This window comes from Dysidea avara, chromosome 13 (assembly GCF_963678975.1).
Source record: "Dysidea avara chromosome 13, odDysAvar1.4, whole genome shotgun sequence".
Classification (NCBI taxonomy): domain Eukaryota; kingdom Metazoa; phylum Porifera; class Demospongiae; order Dictyoceratida; family Dysideidae; genus Dysidea; species Dysidea avara.
The window spans coordinates 1,005,730-1,026,428 of record NC_089284.1 but is presented as its reverse complement, the minus strand read 5'-3'; the positions used below and the strand labels follow the sequence as shown (position 1 = coordinate 1,026,428).

Genomic DNA, 20,699 nt, shown 5'->3' with positions numbered 1-20,699 from the left:
TGGCCGCCACCTTGGATTTCACATCTTTTTTCACCATGGCCTTCTTGGGGCCGCACCTTTTTTTACAGCTTAGCTGTTTTTGATTAGATTTCACTTCTTTTTGTGTTTGTATACCCCAAAGCCGGCCTATGGCTGGCTTTGGGGATTTTCTTTTCTTTACCATAGGAAGAAGAAAAGATGAATCAGATGTTAAATACTTTAAATATTTCTGATTTTATCAGTAAATGTACAAATTATATATATATATATACAGTATGGGTCAAAAAAAAGTTTACATTTCGTTTTGTATAAACGATTATAATGCTATAGTTTTACATACGTTTCGTTTTGACAAAACGATTATGTAAAACGAAATAATTAATAAAAACGATGCGGTGCTTGTGCAATAAACTGTATAGGAGTAGTTCGTTTAAACCATTGCAATCGTTGTAATGTTACGTTGAAACGATTGAGCACATTTAAACGTTTATAGATTTTATTAGCTATAAATAACGCAAGCCGACGGATTGCAAGACATCACAATTGGTTATCAGACAAAATGGTTTATAACCTGTACGAGAAACGACGTATCATTCACTTTTATCGACTTGGATGTAGACCTCCAACGATCGTCAAGTTGCTTCTTAAAGAAAACTTAAAAGTATCGCGAGATGGTGTGGCTAAGTTCATTGCTAGATTTATTGAGACCGGCTCACTATCGAGAAAGCCTGGTTCAGGGAGACCATCATCAATCACGCAACAAATGCAAGCGATTGTAGAGGCAAAGATGAGGGAGGACGACGAAACGACTGCATATCAATTGCGTTCCCTGCTGCTATCGCAAGGATTTAACATCAGTGAAAGAACTGTTCTTCGCTGCCGCACCCAGCTAGGCTGGACATTTCGAGGAAGTGCATACTGCCAGTTGATCAGACACGCCAACAAAGTGAAGCGGCTAGAGTGGGCTCGTCAATACCTTCACAACAGCTTCGATGATGTAGTCTGGACGGACGAATGCTCTGTGCAACTGGAAAGCCACAAACGATTCTGTTGCAGAAAGCAAGGAGAACCTCCTAGACTGAAACCCAGGTATAATCTACATCGAATATATATATATGCATAAATACATTATTTTAAAAAATGTGTTACTGTAAATTAATGTTATTTTTATACAGGGCCAAACATCCAGTTAAAGTACATGTCTGGGCAGGGATCAGCAAACGAGGACGAACAGGAATCTGCATCTTCGAAGGTATCATGGATGCCACTTTGTACACAAAAGTATTGGAGAAGACGCTATTGCCTTTTCTCAGAAGTGTTTATCCAGATAGTCACCGTTTTATGGCTGACAATGACCCGAAGCATACCTCCAACGAAGCGAAGGACTTCCTTTCTCAGAATAAAGTGACTTGGTGGAGGACTCCAGCTGAATCTCCCGATTGTAACCCAATCGAAAACCTTTGGCACGAACTAAAGGAGTACAACCGACGTGTCGTCAAGCCTACAACGAAGGAAGAGTTGATAGAAGGAATAAAGCAATTTTGGGAAACTGTTACTATTGACAAATGTAATAAGTACATTAATCATCTTAGAAAAGTATTTCCTAAAGTTATTGAATTAAATGGAGCTGCTACGGGTTATTAGCACAATGTTGTATTGTACATATTATTTGATTATTAATGAAATCACTAACCTCACAAAAGATTTAGCTGAAACAATGTAGCGCAGCACTCCTTCACACCACTAGACTGATACGAACTAGAGCACGAGTACATCCAGAGTAATTATATCACGAGTGTACCTGTCAGCAAATTTTGCAATCACGTGTAAAGAACATTCTAGAATAGCTTACGTGATAGTTGCCAATTTACAAGCAAGAAAAATTTTCATTACCGCGTGGCTACTTATCCTAGATGGTAAAGGCAAAAATATGAGTAATTGCTGCGATGGAAAACAGCACTACTATTTTATTAAGAGGAGAAGGAACAGGAATATACAGGATATGCTTTCAAAGCAGTTTGTAAGTTTACTATTAAGCAGTGTACGGTCAGTAAGAATAACTCCCTGTACATTTTCTTACAATCACGATCAGAGAAAATTAGTTAATGAAACTTAACGAAGTTACCCTCATCTACTTAAGGTGGTAGCTACCCGATAACGAGGTTACCACAAACAGGTTGTGGCTTCCTATGAATATATTAGTGACGAAAAGAATGGTAGCGGAACTAACTTTCTGCAGCGATTATGTGGTCTATAACAACTAGGAAGTACCTGTGGTAAGCCATTAATCCTGCACTAAGCCATTAATCCTGCACTTTCTACTAATCACTACAACGCTTGTACATCTTCATCAATTAGCAGGTGCCTGCATATGAAAAAGTTTGCTACATAGCACGGACATTATTTTGCTTAATCACTGGACACTAATTTTCACAAACTAACCTGCAGAACTAATTCACAATGCTTTCGTTTCATTGTAACACTAATGTAGTGAAGGTAATGACTGTTAAGACATCAAAATATCTCAGAGCGTTCCTTTCCAAATATCTACCATTCAATTCACCACATAGAAAGTGATTTTCAACCTTAAAATGACGAGCTTAAATTTCCTTCTCCTATAGTTCATCTTAATCGCTATTCACTGCTTTTTGCAAATCTGGTTCAGAATCTGAGGTATCACGTGTCGCGGGTTATTACGCCTTTTATTGCATTCCTCCAAAATGTATGGGGAAATTTGAGTATGGTGACTTCAAATGCTTTCAGAAGGACTGTGGGATAGTCATTGCCCACTTCTCATTTCTGTAAATGAAATGCCCAGATCCAATTACGTGTGATTTATCAGGTAGCTGCCGCCTTAAATATGTAACTGGATCTGGTTTTTATAGTACAGTTTTAAGTGTGGCTAGATATGGGAAAACTGGTATTTTTGTGTAGTTATAAGTACTAGTTTTTTCTGTATATTCAGAATAATGGATTAATTCATTTAATGTATTCAACATATGTTTAAAATTTAATAAATACAGGATATGCAGACTTATTGGGATAATAAGATGAGTTATTGTGCAACACTCATTGACGCAGGCGCCTGCACCGTTGGCCAATGGAATTGGAACATTTACACCAAGTTGTCTCATACTTTACTGGGTCCACCCAGTATTCTGGAAGAAGTTGAAATATCTTTCTCTTGATATCATTTAATACCGAGATTGGCAGAGCAGGGTAACGACTGGTTCCGAATACAGTACATCTGACTAATACATTGTCTCCAAAATAAGACTTTTGGGCTAGCTTTTGGGCAAGATCTGAGATCTTATCTGTCTCATGGTAATGCTTGTACTTTGCTATCACGATATCTGGATCCACAAGTTTTGTTCTGTCGATGTCACTCAATGACAACATTCCATATTTGAGTGATTTCTTAGATTGTTGTATTGGATTACAGTGATGTGCTGATGATGTTGCTGATACTGGTGTTTGTAATGATACTGGTGTTTGTGATGCTCCTGGTGTTTGTGATGCTCTGTGTGCTGATGATGTTACTGATGGTGTTACTGATATCCAGTGAGGGGTGGATGGTGGACTGCTGGAGGTGGTGGCATGGCACCTGGCTGGATGGCTGTTTCTTATTTCAACTTGTTGTTCTGTGTGAAAAATAAAATCATTGTGTACAAGTTAAACTGGATGCTGATCATACCATTGGCCTTGTGTTCAAGAGCTTCAAGCCTGGTAATGAAGGATCTTTGGGATTCCAACAATTGTTTTGTATGGGCCCCCAGCATTTGTTTGATTGACTCTTCCAAGAATTGCAAGGTGCCAGTGTTATTGGTGATGTCACTGCCATAATTATTGTGGTTATGGTTGTTCTTATTGCTGTTGTCACATATCACACTACCATTCTCAGACTCTGTAATTAATAATCACAATTACATTCATATATATATTTTTTATAGGTAGATACCTGAAGAGAAGTATTTCAGTTGTTCATGTGGGTCCCAACTGAAGTCATCGTCCATATATCGTAATTCATCGATGACCCTGTCAGCCTGTGGAGATGTGATGTCAAGCTCTAAGACCAATGAGCTAAATGGGTCCAATTTTGGACTGGTTGTTGGAGGTACAAAAGGGAAGGTGTTAAAGTGGTTGGACACTGATCCCGGTGAGGATGTCTCTGGTAGTATTGAGTGATTCGATGTTGTTGCTGTTGCAGGGAGAATGGCAGCTGTTGCTGCCACAGGGAGATTGGCAGGAGTTGTCACCACTATAGGAGGAGTGGCAGTTGTTGCTGACACAGGGAGAGTGGCAAAAGCTGTCATTGCTGTAGGGAGAGTCATCATCTCTGCAGCTTGAGTGGTAGTTGCCACTGGCATGGGGAGTCTGGGAGTTGTTCTCATCACCTCAGGGAGAGCTGCCACCACCGCAGGTAAAATTGTAGAAGCTGTTGGTGCCACAGGAAGAATGTCGGTTGTTGTCACTGTTGCAGGGAGAGTTGTCAGCTCTGCAGTTGGAGTGGCTGACATAGGGAGCCTGGGAGTTGTCATCTCGTCAGGGAGAGTCGTCACCAATGTAGGTTGAATGGATGTCGGTGCTACCTGAGTACAACTGATGGATGTTGTTGTCACTATAGAACTGGCAGGAGAACTGGAGGATGTTGGTGTGACAAACAAAATTGTACCTGTAGATTAAATTGAGCTCAACACAATGTATTGGAAAACTTTAATGTTACTTACCACTAGCTTTCTTTCCTTTTTTTGTTTCTTTTTGTAGTGTTTCTTTTTGTAGTGTTTCTGTTTGTGGTGTTTCTTTACTTTTTCGTTTTCTTTTCCTTTTTTTTTGGCGTGTTGGTTGGTGGTGCTTTCTTGGGGATTGCTCCCTGTGGTGGTAACCATTCACCAGCAACAAACCTATCTTCAATTTTTTTCCATTTCAGATTTTGTGCCTAGAAATTTTATTTACTACATGTAATTGCATATACTTTGTATAGTTTTAGTTCACCTCGTGCTACAATAGTGGCTTTGTGTTCTATCTTCTTTTTGCCAACAGTTACAATATATTCTTCACCAATACTTCGTTGGCGGGGTTGTACACTGTCAGCATTCACAGAGGACACACTTCCCTCTGGCCAAAGTACCACGTAATGGCTGTAGCATTCTGTGAAAAATAACAGCAATTAATGGGCTAGTGGTAAAAGGCGTGGTGGTTTGTGGTCGGACTCTTGGGTGGCTTCGGGTTTATTCAACAAATTACATTAGAGGCTACAGGTGATACCGCACCACAAACCACCAATGACTTACCAGCTTCTGCATTAATGAGCGCTAACGCTCGTCTGAGACTCATAGGTTCCATAACGGCATGCCAGTTTCAGCACTCGCTGCACTCGTACGTTAAGAATGAATTACTGTACAGCTGTGCTCGTACAATGGTGAATACAGTATCCGCCCATTTTTCGTTAAAACGATTACGCAATCGTTTAAACGCTTCTGCGTAATCGTTTTTATTGCCATGCTATCGTTTTGTTACCATGCAATCGTTTTATTACCATGCAATCGTTTTATTGTGCAATCGTTACAACTATCATATTAGTACAAATCTATGATGGTTTAAAAAAAACGAAATGTAAACTTTTTTTTGACCCATACTGTATAATACATATATTTATTACAGAACACTCTACACTGTGGTTTCTTTATAACTGAACACTCTACAAAGTGACTTCTTCTAGCTGATATTTCTACAGGGTGATTTGTTTGTAGCTGAACTCTCTACATGATGGTTTCTTCGCAGCTGAACTCTCTACAAGGTAACTTCTTCTAGCTGATGTCTCTACAGGGTCACTTGTTTGTAGTTGAACTCTCTACATGATGGTTTCTTTGTAGCTGAACTCTCTACAAAGTAACTTCTTCTAGTTGATGTCTCTACAGGGTCAGCTGAACTCTCTACATGGTGGTTTCTTTGCAACTGAACTCTCTACAAGGTGGCTTCTTCTAGCTGATATTTCTACAGGATTTGTTTGTAGTGTAACTGAACTCTCTACATGACAGTTTCTTTGCAGCTTAACTCTCTACAAGGTAACTTCTTCTAGCTGATGTCTCTACAGGGTCACTTGTTTGTAATTGAACTCTCTACATGATGGTTTCTTTGTAGCTGAACTCTCTACAAAGTAACTTCTTCTAGCTGATGTCTCTACACAGTCACTAGTTTGTAGCTAAACTCTCTACATGGTGGTTTCTTTGTAACTGAACTCTCTACAAGGTAACTTCTTTAGCTGATGTCTGCACAGGGTGAATTGTTTATAGCTGAGCTCTCTACAAGGTAACTTCTTTAGCTGATCTCTGTACAGGGTGATTTGTTTGTAGCTGAACTCTCTACAGGTGATTTGTTTGCAGCTGAACTCTCTACATGATGGTTTCTTTGTAGCTGAACTCACCACAAGGTAATTTCTTCTATCTGATCTCTGTACAGTGTGAATTGTTTATAGCTGAACTCTCTACAAGGTAACTTCTTCTAGGTGATCTCTCTATACAGGGTGATTTGTTTGTAGTTGAAATCTCTACAGGTGATTTGTTTGTAGCTGAACTCTCTACATGGTGGTTTCTTTGTAACTCTCTACAATGTGACTTCTTCTAGCTGATCTTTCTATAGGGTGATTTGTTTGTAGCTGAACTCTCTAAAAAGAACGTCTTCAAACTGATCTCTGTACAGGGTGAATTGTTTGTAGCTGAACTCTCTACAAGGTAACTTCTTCTAGCTGAACTCTCTACAGTGATCTTTTCGTACCTGAAACTCTCTATAGGGTGATTTGTTTGCAGCTGAACTCTCTACATGATGGATTCTTTGTAGCTGAACTCTCTACAAGGTGACTTCTACTTGCTGAACTCTCTACAGGGTGAATTGTTTGTAGCTGATCTCTCTACATGATAGTTTCTTTGTAGCTGAACTCTCTACAAGGTAACTTCTTCTAGCTGATCTTTCTACAGGGTGGTTTGTTTATAGCTGAATTCTCTACAGCGTGATTTATTTGCAGCTGAACTCTCTATAGGGTGAATTCTTCTAGCTGAACTCTCTACAGGGTGATCTTTTTGTAGCTGAACTCTCTCCAGGGTGATTTTTTTCAGCTGAATTCTCTACATGATGGTTTCTTTGTAGCTGAACTCTCTACAAGGTGACTTCTTCTAGCTGATTTCTCTACAGGGTGATTTGTTTGCAGCTGAACTCTCTACATGGTGCATAGTTTCTTTGTAACTGAACTCTCTACAAAGTGACTTCTTCTAGCTGATCTCTCTACAGGGTGTTTTGTTTCTAGGTGAACTCTCTACAGAGTGACTTGCCTGTAGCTGAATTGTCTATCAGATTAACTGGTTGTAGCTGAATTCTGTACAGAATAACTTGCAATGTAATATAATTCTTTAATGGAGTAAGTTATAAAGGTGGCCGAATGCTCTATTAGGGTGACTGTTCTATTAGAGTATCTCGATCTCGCATTTGCAACACGTAGTTGGCTTTTGAATCATGACTCAGTGGTTTGTAATCCGATTCTTCTGTACTGCTGCAAGGACTTTCTATGATGATTATTCCAGCTACACACCGATTTTCAGCTCATTGCTCTAAGCGGTTTGCCTGGTAGGCGTGAAAAGTAATAGCTTTTTTATTCATAAATATCGATTGCATAATTGTGACACAGGTTGGGTTTTGTGTCATAATATCGATTGCATAATTGTGACACAGGTTGGGTTTTGTGTCATATCTCCATGGTCTTTATCTCGATTCTTTTCAAACCACAAAAAGGCACTCCTATGATGGTTACTCCATATACATAGCAATTTTCAACTCATTCCTTCAAGGGGTTTACCCTGTGGGTGTGACAGACCTTCAACCTTATTTTACGCGAATAATCGATCATAACTCCGTGAATGTCCATCGGATTCCTACCAAAGTTGGTACTGAGATCCGCCTTAATGAGCCCTTCAAGTGTGCCAAATTTCAGCCCGATTGGAGCACGCATTCGTGTTTTATGGCAGATTTTGCGAAGTGTGCGAAATGAAGAAGTAGAAAAAAACGAAGAAATTAAAACAAAATTTTGTTCGCTCGTATCTCGGAAATGGCTGGACCGATTTTCTTCAAATTTGGTATGTAGACTCCCATAACTGGCTAGCACTTCTGTAGCAAATTTGGTTCCAATCGGATAAGGGATCACAGAGCTACATAGGAGTGAAAATTGCGTTTTCTTTCTTCCTGTTAATATACTCACCGTGTGGCGCACCGGCTTCTTGGGCCGCACGATACACTATCGTGTGTCTTGATATATATGTATGTATTAGATAAAGCATTGCTGTGAGTGCTATACGGGAAATATAACACGTAATGAGTGGGTGAGAGACAAATATAGCATGAGGCGAAGCCAAGTGTTATATTTTGTCTCGAGACCACTCTTTGAGTGCTATATTTCCCGTATAGCACGAGCGAAAGGCAGTGCTTTATCTGGTATAGAGAACTGTCAACTTGAGGTACACACAAGAGTGACAAGAGACACGAAACAATTAGAAACTCACGGATGAGTGTTATCATCGGTAGAATAGGCATTGCGCCTACATTGCACTGTGCTGCACCTTTATTAGTCGTTTTGTGAGTCTAGTCCGTCTTCTCAATACTAAAAGTTTTTGATTGTGGTACTTTAATAAGCATATTTCCGTGATATTCCTAGGACTCGTCCATTTATGTAGGCAAAACGTACTAAGAACGTTCACTGCTGCTGACCACAAGCAACCATCATTGAAATCTTCAAGTGTGTCTATAAATTAAATCCAGTGGTTTTGCTCTTACTGGTTGGGTTGACTGGTCAGCCAGCACAGTCAGGCTATCAGCCTACACTGGCATGGTTGATTAGTTGTACTGGTCAGAGTTGAGTGATTACTCACTTAAAGTAGGCTATCAGTCTACACGATAGACCTGGCAGTTCTATAACTACCTGATATAGAACTGTGGTATATTAAAGTGTTCTATAACTGCCCAATATAGAATACTTGGGTGCTTATGGCAAATATAAAACACTTTTTTCTTTGATCCTCCCACGCAAAGTTCTTTATGTTAGAATTAAAGCACCGCCGGCGTGTGTACGGAAAATACAGTACAAGGGTGTGTGTCGAGAGGCTAATACAGCACGAGGCAAAGTAGAGTGCTGTATTTGCCTTGAGACACCCCCCGAGTACTGTATTTTTCGTACACACACCGCCTTAAGTGTTATATTGTACTTCGTGGTTGTCTGGCTCGGAGCAATTTTCTCTAGTATTCAAACAGCTACGATTTTCATATCAGTAAGTGTTTAACTAATCTTTTCTAGTCATAGAACAAACTAATAGGATTAGTTTGGCTAGTTTTAGCGATTTACAATGTCACGCACGTGACGGGTGATCAATCATGCTGTCTTAGTGGAGTCGTGTTTAAAAAGCTTCGTGATCAGACGATCAGTAAGTGCTTATACAATCTATTCCTAGCCATAGAACAAACTCGTAAGATTAGTTTGGCTGGTTTTAGCGATTTACAGTGTGTTGTTTATGTAACATTCCACAAATATATTTTCCGCATAACTACTGTATTTGCCCAAGTGTGCTGTATTTGCCCAATTAAGTGCATAACTGCACTGTATTTGCCCAATTAGCTGCATAACTGTACTGTATGACTCATACAGTACAGTTATGCAGTTGATTAGTATTGTATGGAGAATACGATACGCGGCATCGCTTTGATCGTCTCACGCAAAGTACAATATGTTAGAGTTAAAGCACTGCCACGCATGTGTACGGAAAATACAGTACGAGGGGGTGTGTCGAGAGGCTAATACAGCACTCGGCGAAGTACTCAAACCGCTGCGATTTTCGGTGATAAGGATATCAGTAAGTGTTTAACTAATCTATTTCTAGTCGTAGAACGAACTGATAGGATTAGTTTGGCTAGTTTTAGCGATGTACAATGTCATGCACGTGACGGGGTGATCAATCGTGCTGTCTTTAGTGGAGCCGTGTTTAAAAAGCTTCGTGATCAGACGATCAGTAAGTGTTTATACAATCTATTCCTAGCTGTAGAACGAACTCTTAGGATTACTTTGGCTGGTTTTAGCGATTTACAGTGTGTTGTTGACGTGACATTCCTTAAACAAATTCTCCGCATAACTGTACTGTATTTGCCCAATTAGCCGCATAGCTGTACTGTATGACTAGTTATGCAGTTGATTAGTACTGTATGGAGAATACGATATGCGGCATCTCTTTGATCCTCCCACGCAAGGTACAATATATATATATATATCAAGACACACGGTAGTGTGTCGTGCGGCCCAAGAAGCCGGCGCGCCACACCCGTGAGTATATTGACAGGAAGAACGAAAACGTCATTTTCACACCTTTGTATCTCGGTGATCACTTATCTGATTGGATCCAAATTTGCTACACAGTTGCCCGCCAGCCAAGGGAGTCTACATTCCAAATTTGAAGGAAATCGCTCCAGCCATTTCCGAGATACGAGCTGCCAAAGTTTCGTTTTTTTTCTTCTTCGTCTTTTTGCACACTTGCAAAAATTGTTATAACAACCAAACGCGTACTCCGATCGCCTTGAAATTTGGCACACAGAAAGGGAGTCCAACGACGAATCCTAGCATCAAATTTGGTACAAATCCGATGAATGGTTCAGGAGTTATGTCCGATTATTCGCGTAAAACAAGATCGATTTGTTGTCACGCCTACAGGGTAAACCGCTTCATGGAATGAGTTGAAAATTGCTATGTAGATGGAGTAACCATCGTAGGAGTGCCTTTTGGTGGTTTGAAACGAATCGAGATAAAGACCATGGAGATATGACACAAAACCCAACCTGTGCCACAATTACGCGATCGATTTTTATGAATAAAAAAGTATTAGTTTTCACGCCTACTAGGCAAACCGCTTAGAGCAATGAGCTGAAAATTGGTGTATAGCTGGAATAATCTTCATAGAAAGTCCTTGCAGTAGTACAGAAGAATCGGATTACAAACCACTGAGTTATGATTCGAAAGCCAACTCCGTGTAGCAAATGCGAGATCGAGATACTCTAATAGAACAGTCACCCTAATAGAGCATTCGGCTAATTTATTTATTCCATTATAGAATTTTATTACATCACAAATAAGTCATGCACTGTGTAGAAAATTCAGCTACAACTAAGTCACTCTCTAGAGAATTCAGTTACACAGAATACAGCTACACACAAGTCACTGTGGAGAGAGTTCAGCTACAAACAGATTACCTGTAGAGAGATCGGCTACAAACTAATCAACCTGCAGAGAGATCAGCTACACACAAATCAACTTGTAGAGAGATCAGCTACAAACAAATCACCCTGTAGAGAGATCAGCTAGAAACTACACACAATGTAAGGAGTTCAGCTACAAACAAATCACCCTGTAGAGAGTTCAGCTAAAACAAATCAACCTGCAGAGAGATCAGCTACAAACAAATCACCTTATAGAGAGTTCAGCTACAAACAAATCACCCTGTAGAGAGATCAGCTAGAAACTAGACACAATGTAAGGAGTTCAGCTACAAGCAAATCACCCTTTAGTGAGTTCAGCTACAAACAAATCAACCTGCAGTGAGATCACCTACAAAAATGCACCTTGTACAGAGTTCAGCTACAAACAAATTACCCTGTAGAGAGATCGGCTACAAACAAATCAACCTGTAAAAAGATCAGCTACACACAAATCAACTTGTAGAGAGATCAGCTACAAACAAATCACCCTGTAGAGAGATCAGTTAGAAACTACACACAATGTAAGGAGTTCAGCTACAAGTAAATCACCCTGTAGAGAGTTCAGCTAAAACAAATCAACCTGCAGAGAGATCAGCTACAAATAAATCACACTGTAGAGAGATCAGCTAGAAACTAGATACAATGCAAGGAGTTCAGCTACAAGCAAAATCACCCTTTAGTGAGTTCAGCTACAAACAAATCAACCTGCAGTGAGATCACCCACAAAAACGCACTTGTACAGAGTTCAGTTACAAACAAATTACCCTGTAGAGAGATCAGGTAGAAGAATTCACCTTGTAGAGAGTTCAGCAACAAAGAAACCACCATGTAGAGAGTTCAGCTGCAAACAAATCACCCAGTAGAAAGATCAGCTAGAAGAAGTTACCTTGTAGAGAGTTCAGTTACAAAGAAACCATCATATAGAGAGTTCAGCTACAAAGAAATTATCCCGCAGAGAGTTCAGCTAGAAGAAGTCACCTTGTAAAGAGTTCAGTTACAAAGAAACCATCATGTACAGAGTTCAGCTACAAAGAAACCACCTGCAACTACAAACAAATCACCCTGTATAGAGATCAGCTAGAAGAAGTTACCTTGTAGATAGTTCAGCTACAACAATTCACCTTGTAGAAAGATCAGCTAGAAGAAGTCACCTTGTAGAGTGTTCAGTTACAAAGAAACCATCATGTAGAGAGTCCAGCTGCAAACAAATCACTCTGTAGAGAGTTCAGCTACGAAGAAACCGCCATGTAGAGAGTTCAGCCTCATACAAACCACCTTGTAGAGAATTCAACTACAACAAATCACCCTGTAGAGAAGAAGTTACCTTGTAGAGAGTTCAGCTACAAAGAAACCATCATGTAGGGAGTTCAGCTACAAAGAAACCACCATGTAGAGAGTTTAGCTGCAAACAAATCACCTGTAGAGAGTTCAGCTAGAAACAAATCACCCCGTAGAGAGATCAGCTGGACGAAGTCACCTTGTAGAGAGTTCAGCTACAAAGAAACCATCATGTAGACAGTTCAACTGCAAACAAATCACCCTGCAGAGAGTTCAGCTACAAAAAAATCACCCTGTAGAGAGTTCAGCTAGACGAAGTCACCTTATAGAGAGCTCAGCTACAAAGAAACCATCATGTAGAGAGTTCGGCTACAAAGATACCACCATGTAGAGAGTTTAGCTGCAAACAAATCATCTGTAGAGAGTTCAGCTAGAAACAAAATACCCTGTAGAGAGACCAGCTAGAAGAGGTTACTTTGTAGAGAGTTCAGCTACAAAGAAACCATCCTGTATATAGTTCAGCTACATTTCAAGTCACCCAGTAGAGAGATCAGCTGCAAAAAAACATCCTGTGGGGCATAATGGGCATGTAATAAATATATGTATATAATTTGTATAATTACTAATAAAATCAAAAATAATTGAAGTACTAAAATTCTTCTTTAAGTTCTTTTCTTCTTCCTGTAGTAAAGAAAAAAACACATGGGTTAAAAAAGCCCCAAAGCCAGCCATAGGCCGGCTTTACAGTATACAAATACAAAAAGAAGTGATATCTAATCAAAAACAGCCAAGCTGTAAAAAAAGGTGCGGCCCCCAAAAATGTAACCATTAACCTACCATCACAGCCATTTCTTGTCCGCCACCTTGGATTTCACATCTTTTTTCACCATGGCCTTTTTGGGGGCTGCACCTTTTTTTACAGCTTGGCTGTTTTTGATTAGATATATATATATATATATATATATTGAATTCTTGGTAAGATGTAGTTGGAAGTAATATGCAATATGTAACAAGTTACTTTTAAAAAGTAATTGCCTTAACACTGCCTATAATTACTGTACAAATTGCTTAACTATTCCAGCTATCTATCGTTACAAATTCAAAAGTATTTACCAGACAAGGCACTATATAGAATAGTTCTATGGAGTGGCGCATCATTGAAAACAGTAATAGTTGGGATTCCATTGTATGTTCGGGGTGGTTTTACTAAAGTTTAGACTTTGCCGTGTAAAAACTGTTTTGGTTTGTATTATAGGAACAAAAACATAGTAGAGTTTCTTATTTCATATAGAGTATTTGGAGGTATGGTTACTAAGTAATTCTAAGGGTAATCATGGTTTAACAGAATAAATAAATATTCCAGTCACCAGACACTATATATAGCTACCCAATAATCAGATTAATTGACACTCTCTCATACCAGAGGAAGTTGGAAGTGCAACAAGCGCTAAGAAAATTTTTGTGTGTTAATTGCATTTTTGAGATTGTAACAGGGGCGGAGAATAGTACTCAAAAGTGGGGGGGGCAAGTCATGTGGAGTGGTTCTAAGCTACAAAGGGGTAGTGTGGAACGGAACCAATTGGGATGCATGCCAAGTAGAAAAATTGCATCGTTTCCAACTGCCACACAGTGACTAGAATTGTGCTAGAGTTTGTTTCCTTCTACTTATAGGCATTCTAGAAATCTCACTCCCAAAGTTTCTATTTAATACCCGCCACGTGGCATATTATGTTATTAACAATCCATCAAATTCTGTTTAATCCTGATGTAGAATTACTTCCTTATCATTCTAAAAGGTAAACTACTGTAGTATTTTTATGTTATAGTCGTGTCCAAGTCTTTAGCAACAGTGAGGATGGTTTTCTGAAGTCTGCTAGCATTGGCAATAATTTACAAGAGTGTATGTTAGTGGCTGTGAATTATATGCTTACAGTGCTTACAAAATAATAGTTTAGCAGGTTAAATGATAGCTTTTCAGCATAAGTAATTGCAAAATGTATTCTTGCAGTGGGCATTAAATCGATGCTTCGAGCGAGCGATTTCTAGCATGCCTACAAGTAGAAGAAAACCAACTTTAGCACAATTCTACTCACTATGTCATAGCAAGAAACAGTGTACAACAACAATTTATTAACTTGGCACGCGCCCCATTCCATTCCAGCTTTAGTACTACCTGCTACAGTGTTTTAAAATCATTAACTGTACCTTAGTGTATGAAGCACACTAGCAGGCAAAGCATGCCAATACTAGGGGTCTGGGGGCATGCAACTACAGGAAAATTTTGAGATTTGAATGCTTTGAGATTGTATCTAAGAGTATTTTTAGCAATACATGTGCACTCAAATAGGATGTTCCTATAATAACTGTAGACACATACAGCAATAAATTAAGGCATTTCAGACAGACTCATGCTCTTGATTACATATGGATTTAATGTGTTAATGGAGACAGATTGAATTAATTGCATAGCAGAGCCAAATCTTCTGAATGTTCTATTAGAGTAGTTAGGTGACTGCTCTATTAGTGTATATCGATCTTGTGCACTCCCAGCACTGATTCATGGCATAACCCTTAGCACAAATTCTAGTAAATCAAGACAAAGTAAGTTGATTATTCACAACAGTTGTTCTTTTTTAGCAACTGGATATTGGAAAAGTGAGGGGACACTGCCCCTCCACTGGTAAAAGTGGGGTGTTGTTTCCTCTGCTCCCCTCCCCCAACCCGTTTCTCCGCCCCTGGATTGTAAGGTGGGGTATAGCATTGAAGGAGGGCAGTAACTTTGAATGGTGGCTATGATACTCGTTTCTAACCTTCTTGGTAGTGGAGCATTGTTGTTATCGTTTGTCTGGAAGCTTCCTTCATCTTTCTAGTTTTGTGTAATTCCTGAATATATAAGGTGCATGCCACTACAGTCTTAGTGAAGTATGCTGCATAGGATGGCTTCTTGGGTGTTTTATTCATACTGTTTTCTCAAGTGGGACTCCTCTCTCCATCTTTCTAGCACAACAAAGAGAGTTACTGCATCCATCGCCTGGTGCAAGATCTCATGTGATTTAAACATAGCCTAAGTGTAAATAACCCATTCGGTGGGGCTAAACGGGGCTTGTTGTGCCAATGCCATTTACTTGTCTTATTTCATCAATTGGGAGGTATTTCAGCACGCAAGGAGATCCAGTACGCTTTTCAATACAAAACCATTGGGCTCACGTGCACGCTTCCAAGCTCTCGTATAAATCCTGCAGCTCATTATCATGTGACATTGTCTGTGGGCGGGAAAAGCTCTTCTCGCTCACGCACAAAGAAAGCGTCAAAACGGTCTGGAGACTATAATAATTTAAGTTTCTCGACACTTCGTGTTAGCGTCACACTTGTTTTGCGCCGTGTTTATACCACATAGTCTCGCGTGGCCAGACCGCTTTTTTTCTCTTTGTCATTGGGTAGGGAGAAAAAGGGTCTGGAACAGTTCGAATCCCACAATCGTCTTTTTGGTTAACACCCCCTAATTATCCGGGGAATACCAAGACGAGTGTGGGATTCGAACTGTTCCAGACCCTTTTTTCTCCCTACCCAATGACAAAGAGAAAAAGCGGTCTGGCCACGCGAGACTATATACCACACCAGAGTAAAACAAAGCCCAGGACTCTGTCCTACTTTTATATTACTGATTTACTGACAAGACGTACCTGTAATTTATTCTAGAAATACTCCAGGGGATTCTGGATGCACACAACATACTCTTGAGAGACTCCACACACTTATTTGTCGAGGCACTTGCCAGAGCCTCGTCCAGTGCAAACTCCAGTACGTAACTAGTGGGTACGGAGCGCGGTACGGAACAAAATACGGAACCTAAACCCTCTCCGAATTTCGATTGTAACAAGATGGCAGCTTGGGTAGGAGCGAGACGACTAGTCAGCACCAGTGCTGTGTTAGGTAGGAAAATAAATCCGTACTCTCCTACGCCACGACCATGGCCAATTCTACCGCACGACGCTGTTGCGCAAGTGAACACTCCGGAACAGAAGATGCTCAAAGAGAAGGAGAAAGGCTCTTGGAAAGATCTTACGATAGAAGAGAAAAAAGCTAGTGAGTTTTATTAGTGTGTTCTAGAAGAAGTATTTATTTTATTTTTAGTTTAACCAAAAAGTAAGGTGAATACAAAAGGCAAATTTGCCTATATGAGTACCACCTACAAAAACAGTACAATACAAAACCAAACAACTAAGATACATTACAAAGACAATTACAGTACATTGAAATAAAAGCCTACATTAAAAACATACATGACTTAATCAGAAACAAAAAGAAAATTGTATAACATTCGCCTAAAAGTAGTGCGGCGTGTAGTTGACAGAATGTCAAATGGGATGGAATTCCACTAAAAAATGCTGTTCACAAAAAAGGAGTAACGGTAAGAGTTTATGGAGGACTGCTTGCATAGAATAGACAATGAGTGTGATCTGGTAGAGGCAGCAGAAGAAAAAGTGAAGTAATCGCTAAAATTTAGAGATATATGATGGTGAAGAATATCATAGATAATTGTCAATGACAGATATTTATGTCGGGTGGAAAGAAATGGCCATGATAGCTCTGTACAGCATTCCTCAGATGATTTAGACCATTTATAGGTCCTAGGACAAAATCTGCCACAAATCCAGCGAGAACCATGGTTTTGTACTCGTTCAAGGGCAATGGAGTTTTTATGAGTGTGTGGATTCCACACAGTACTTGCATAATCCAGAATAGGAATCACAAGTGACCTAAAGGCCTTTTGTTTTGAAGAAGCTTTACAGGTTTACATATGACAGTGTAGGAGATTTAATACTCTAGTAGCTTTCTTGGAAACATGTGAAACATTGCTATTCCATGAAAGTTTGGTGTCTACAATAACCCCCAAGTACTTAGCAGACCTGGCCCAATGGAGAAGATGGTTATTGATGTAATAGAGCGGTATTGTAGGTATATGTTTGTTTGAAATGCGTCAAAACGGTAATGTATAAATGCTCCCCATGTAATAAAAAAACAACACGAAAGTTCGACGACTACTTACATAGTTTAAGCACAGATAATAGAGGGCGTCTGGTTTAAGCAAGTGAGTTTACGGAGTTTAAGGTTACGGAATAGTTTAAAATGCGTGGGCAGAATAAATTGCAAAACCTATTTAATGTTTTTATGTTTTCATACGCTAAATGAGATCTTGCGTGATAAATGGAACATCTCCAGAATTCCCTTCTGTAATTCTACATTTACACCAGTAGCTCTAGTGTATGTGTGCTTTGATATGTGTGTCATGCATTGTTACAATTGTTGATCACATATGTAGTATACCGAATGACATTTCCCCTGACAATTGCTGAGATTAATGCCTCCAATGGAGAGTGGAAGTATGTTCTTGGAGGTGTCATGTGTGCTATATCTGTGGGAATATTTTTCTCGGTCATCACAAAACAGTATTGTAAGTATATTTAGTGTTGTGTTTGTGAACTACTATGTAAAATGAATGATGAATCCATATCATAGTTATTTGCACCCAAAGAAAATTGTGCTGTATTTCTATCTATTACAGTGTAATACTGTTCTGAATGAAGTTCAAGCACTGTATTCGGTGTTTTGCTGCATTGTTGGCAAACCATCAAGTATGAAAATTTTGTCTTGATTTTAATTAGTTGCTCCTTAACCTATTTTTGCGCCACTACATTTCTTCAGCCATTTTTTTTAAGTTCTGTACCACATCTGCCAATCAGTGATGTACTACTGTAACCCAAACTCATACATAAACACATCACAAATCCATAATGCAAGCACATAACCACTTTTACATTGACATTGTTGCATTATTGCAGTTGGTCCACAACCACCCTATACTTACACAAAGGAGTGGCAAGAGCTTGACAAAAAAGCAAGGATTCCTCCAACTGTAATTGGTAATGATCACTGTTTAGTATTTGTGTATGTTGTGTGTATGTGTTAGTGTGGTGTACTGCATGTATGTTTGTGTACCAATATACTAGTCTATACACTATACAGTAATAATAGTTTTACCACAGACACGAGTGGAGTAGGCGTGGCCCACGAAATAACATCACCTAAAAACCAGCCTCAATTTTTCCATACGACAATGAAGCACTCTTAGTCAAGTCAAACTAAACCCAAAGAAGCTTTCAGATCGAGCCGAAACACCTTCAAAAAGTTGCTACGGAATTTTGTAAAAAAATATTAAATGGAATTTTCTACTGACTAAGTAACTGACTGATGCCTTCAGACAAGTGTAACTCGATAACGGCTAAGGCTGCGGGCTTGATTTATTTACTGTTTGACGTCGCTTTGGCACTGAGAGGTTCCTTTTGGCAAACCGCTGAGCATACAACGCGTTCTCCATGGACTTACCAGTGTCCTCTTTTGTGTCCTGCTGACAGCAAATAGTGTTGATGTGGCGGTAGCATGTGATGACTTCCCTTCGTAACGGAAATCATCTGTATTTTTCATAATAGCTATTTAGGTACTTTTTGAACAGTTCTTGATTCATACTGCTGTGTAACTAGTTGAACATAGCTGACAACAAAGTGAAGTAAAAGTGAAGTATCCATTACACTTCATTGTCAGCTATGTTTAACCCATTACACAGCATTACGAATCAAGAAATGCACCTCTGCAATCCACGCATATACTGAAAGAAAGTAGGGACCATAGCACATCGATAAAAAGTACTGAAAGAAGTTGGAGTAGTCCATGATATTAAATATATCACAGTAAAACAATAAGAAGTGTCATATCCCTACTGTGCATTCCGTTATGGTAACTTGAGCACAGTAGGGATATAGCACTTATTGTTTTACTGTGATTTAATTATTATCATAGACTACTCCAACTTGTTTCAGTACTTTTTATCGATGTGCTATGATCCCTACTCTAGCTGAAATTCTAATGTTTTTGTGTACTTGTACTGTGTATCATTCAGTATGAGTGCCTGTTATAACTACATGTGGGTGACACCTACACATGTGGGAAACTGTAGATGTGCTTCACTAATGTATTTATATGGACTAGATCCGCAATGACGTTTTCTGACGTCACAAAACAAAATGACCGTGCTAGTGTGAGGACTTTTACAGGGAGGTATTGGGCAAGATAGTGTTTCCCTATGACAACGTTTATAAATTTGAAAAAGGGCGAAGGTGAGGCATATAGTATACTTGTATAATGCAATACAAATAAGCCTAGTTGTGTCCGAATTTAGAATTTTCAGTCTGCTCTCCTTGTTGGAGTGTGTTTTGCATCGTCATGGTACATGTACTACTTCTTACCTTTATTATCTCGTGGTTCCAAGTGTAGAAAATTACAAACAACATTCATTTCAAATACTGTGTGCTAAAGTCTCTGAAGCCCCCACACTAAAATGGCCATTTTGTCAATTATGACTTCAAATTTTGTCATTGCGGATATCGTCCATTAGACCATGTAAATTTCAGTAGTAGATAACGACACAATGAAAGCTTGATTGTGGGTTTATACATGATGTACAGGACATACATTAACACATTTTATGTGATGTGTACTCACTATAATAGTTGTAATATTGGTGATAAATAATTAAAGTTGTGAATATGCTTTCAACACTAGTGGCTTTGATACATTATATATTTCAAGCGCTGTGTTACTTACATCAAGCCAGCTGTCGAGCTATGAAAACTATCCCCTGTAGCATGAACATGTTTGCACCTCCAGCTGTATATACTGTACCATATTTCCTTGGTTAAACACTGCACCTTCAATAGCAGCATCACTTAAGTGGTGCCACAATGGACTTTGATAATAAAGGCTCGATTATTGTGTTTAAGCATCCAGTATTGTATACTAACGACAGTCTTTAACGACAACTATTCAAACTCTAAGGAACACCACAGCCAAGTATACATAGTAATGTAGCTTTGTAATATGTGTTGTAGAATTTTTTACATTACTGCTGGTGTTTTCTTGTTACAGGTTAGAGATGGTGAACTCATTAGACTGTCATACTGATTGTATGCATAGTATATATGATTAAGCCACTTATTATTAATATGCTTCAGATCAAGAGTTAATCTGGGTGGGCTACTTGTTATTCATCCTTTTGATTGTATTAACGCTATTGCTATACAGTATATTGTTCCAGTAACTTTGTGAAT

At 39.2% G+C, this 20,699-nt stretch overlaps 2 protein-coding genes across 2 annotated transcripts; one reads left to right on the top strand and one right to left on the bottom strand.

The window, feature by feature from the left end:
• Positions 1–377: 377 nt before the first annotated feature.
• On the bottom strand, positions 378–4,890 carry LOC136242814 (transmembrane channel-like protein). The gene is made up of 5 exons (XM_066034298.1): positions 4,707–4,890; positions 3,938–4,651; positions 3,674–3,883; positions 1,673–3,620; positions 378–1,480 (listed from the first exon to the last, which is right to left on the bottom strand). Exons 2-4 carry the CDS (start codon positions 4,515–4,517, stop codon positions 3,049–3,051), a joined length of 1,362 nt encoding a protein of 453 aa, XP_065890370.1. The 5' UTR covers positions 4,518–4,651; positions 4,707–4,890; the 3' UTR covers positions 378–1,480; positions 1,673–3,048.
• Positions 4,891–16,370: 11,480 nt separating this feature from the next.
• On the top strand, positions 16,371–20,608 carry LOC136242386 (cytochrome c oxidase subunit 4 isoform 1, mitochondrial-like). The gene is made up of 4 exons (XM_066033811.1): positions 16,371–16,620; positions 17,858–17,989; positions 18,378–18,458; positions 20,518–20,608. Exons 1-4 carry the CDS (start codon positions 16,416–16,418, stop codon positions 20,520–20,522), a joined length of 423 nt encoding a protein of 140 aa, XP_065889883.1. The 5' UTR covers positions 16,371–16,415; the 3' UTR covers positions 20,523–20,608.
• The last annotated feature ends 91 nt before the right edge of the window (positions 20,609–20,699 follow it).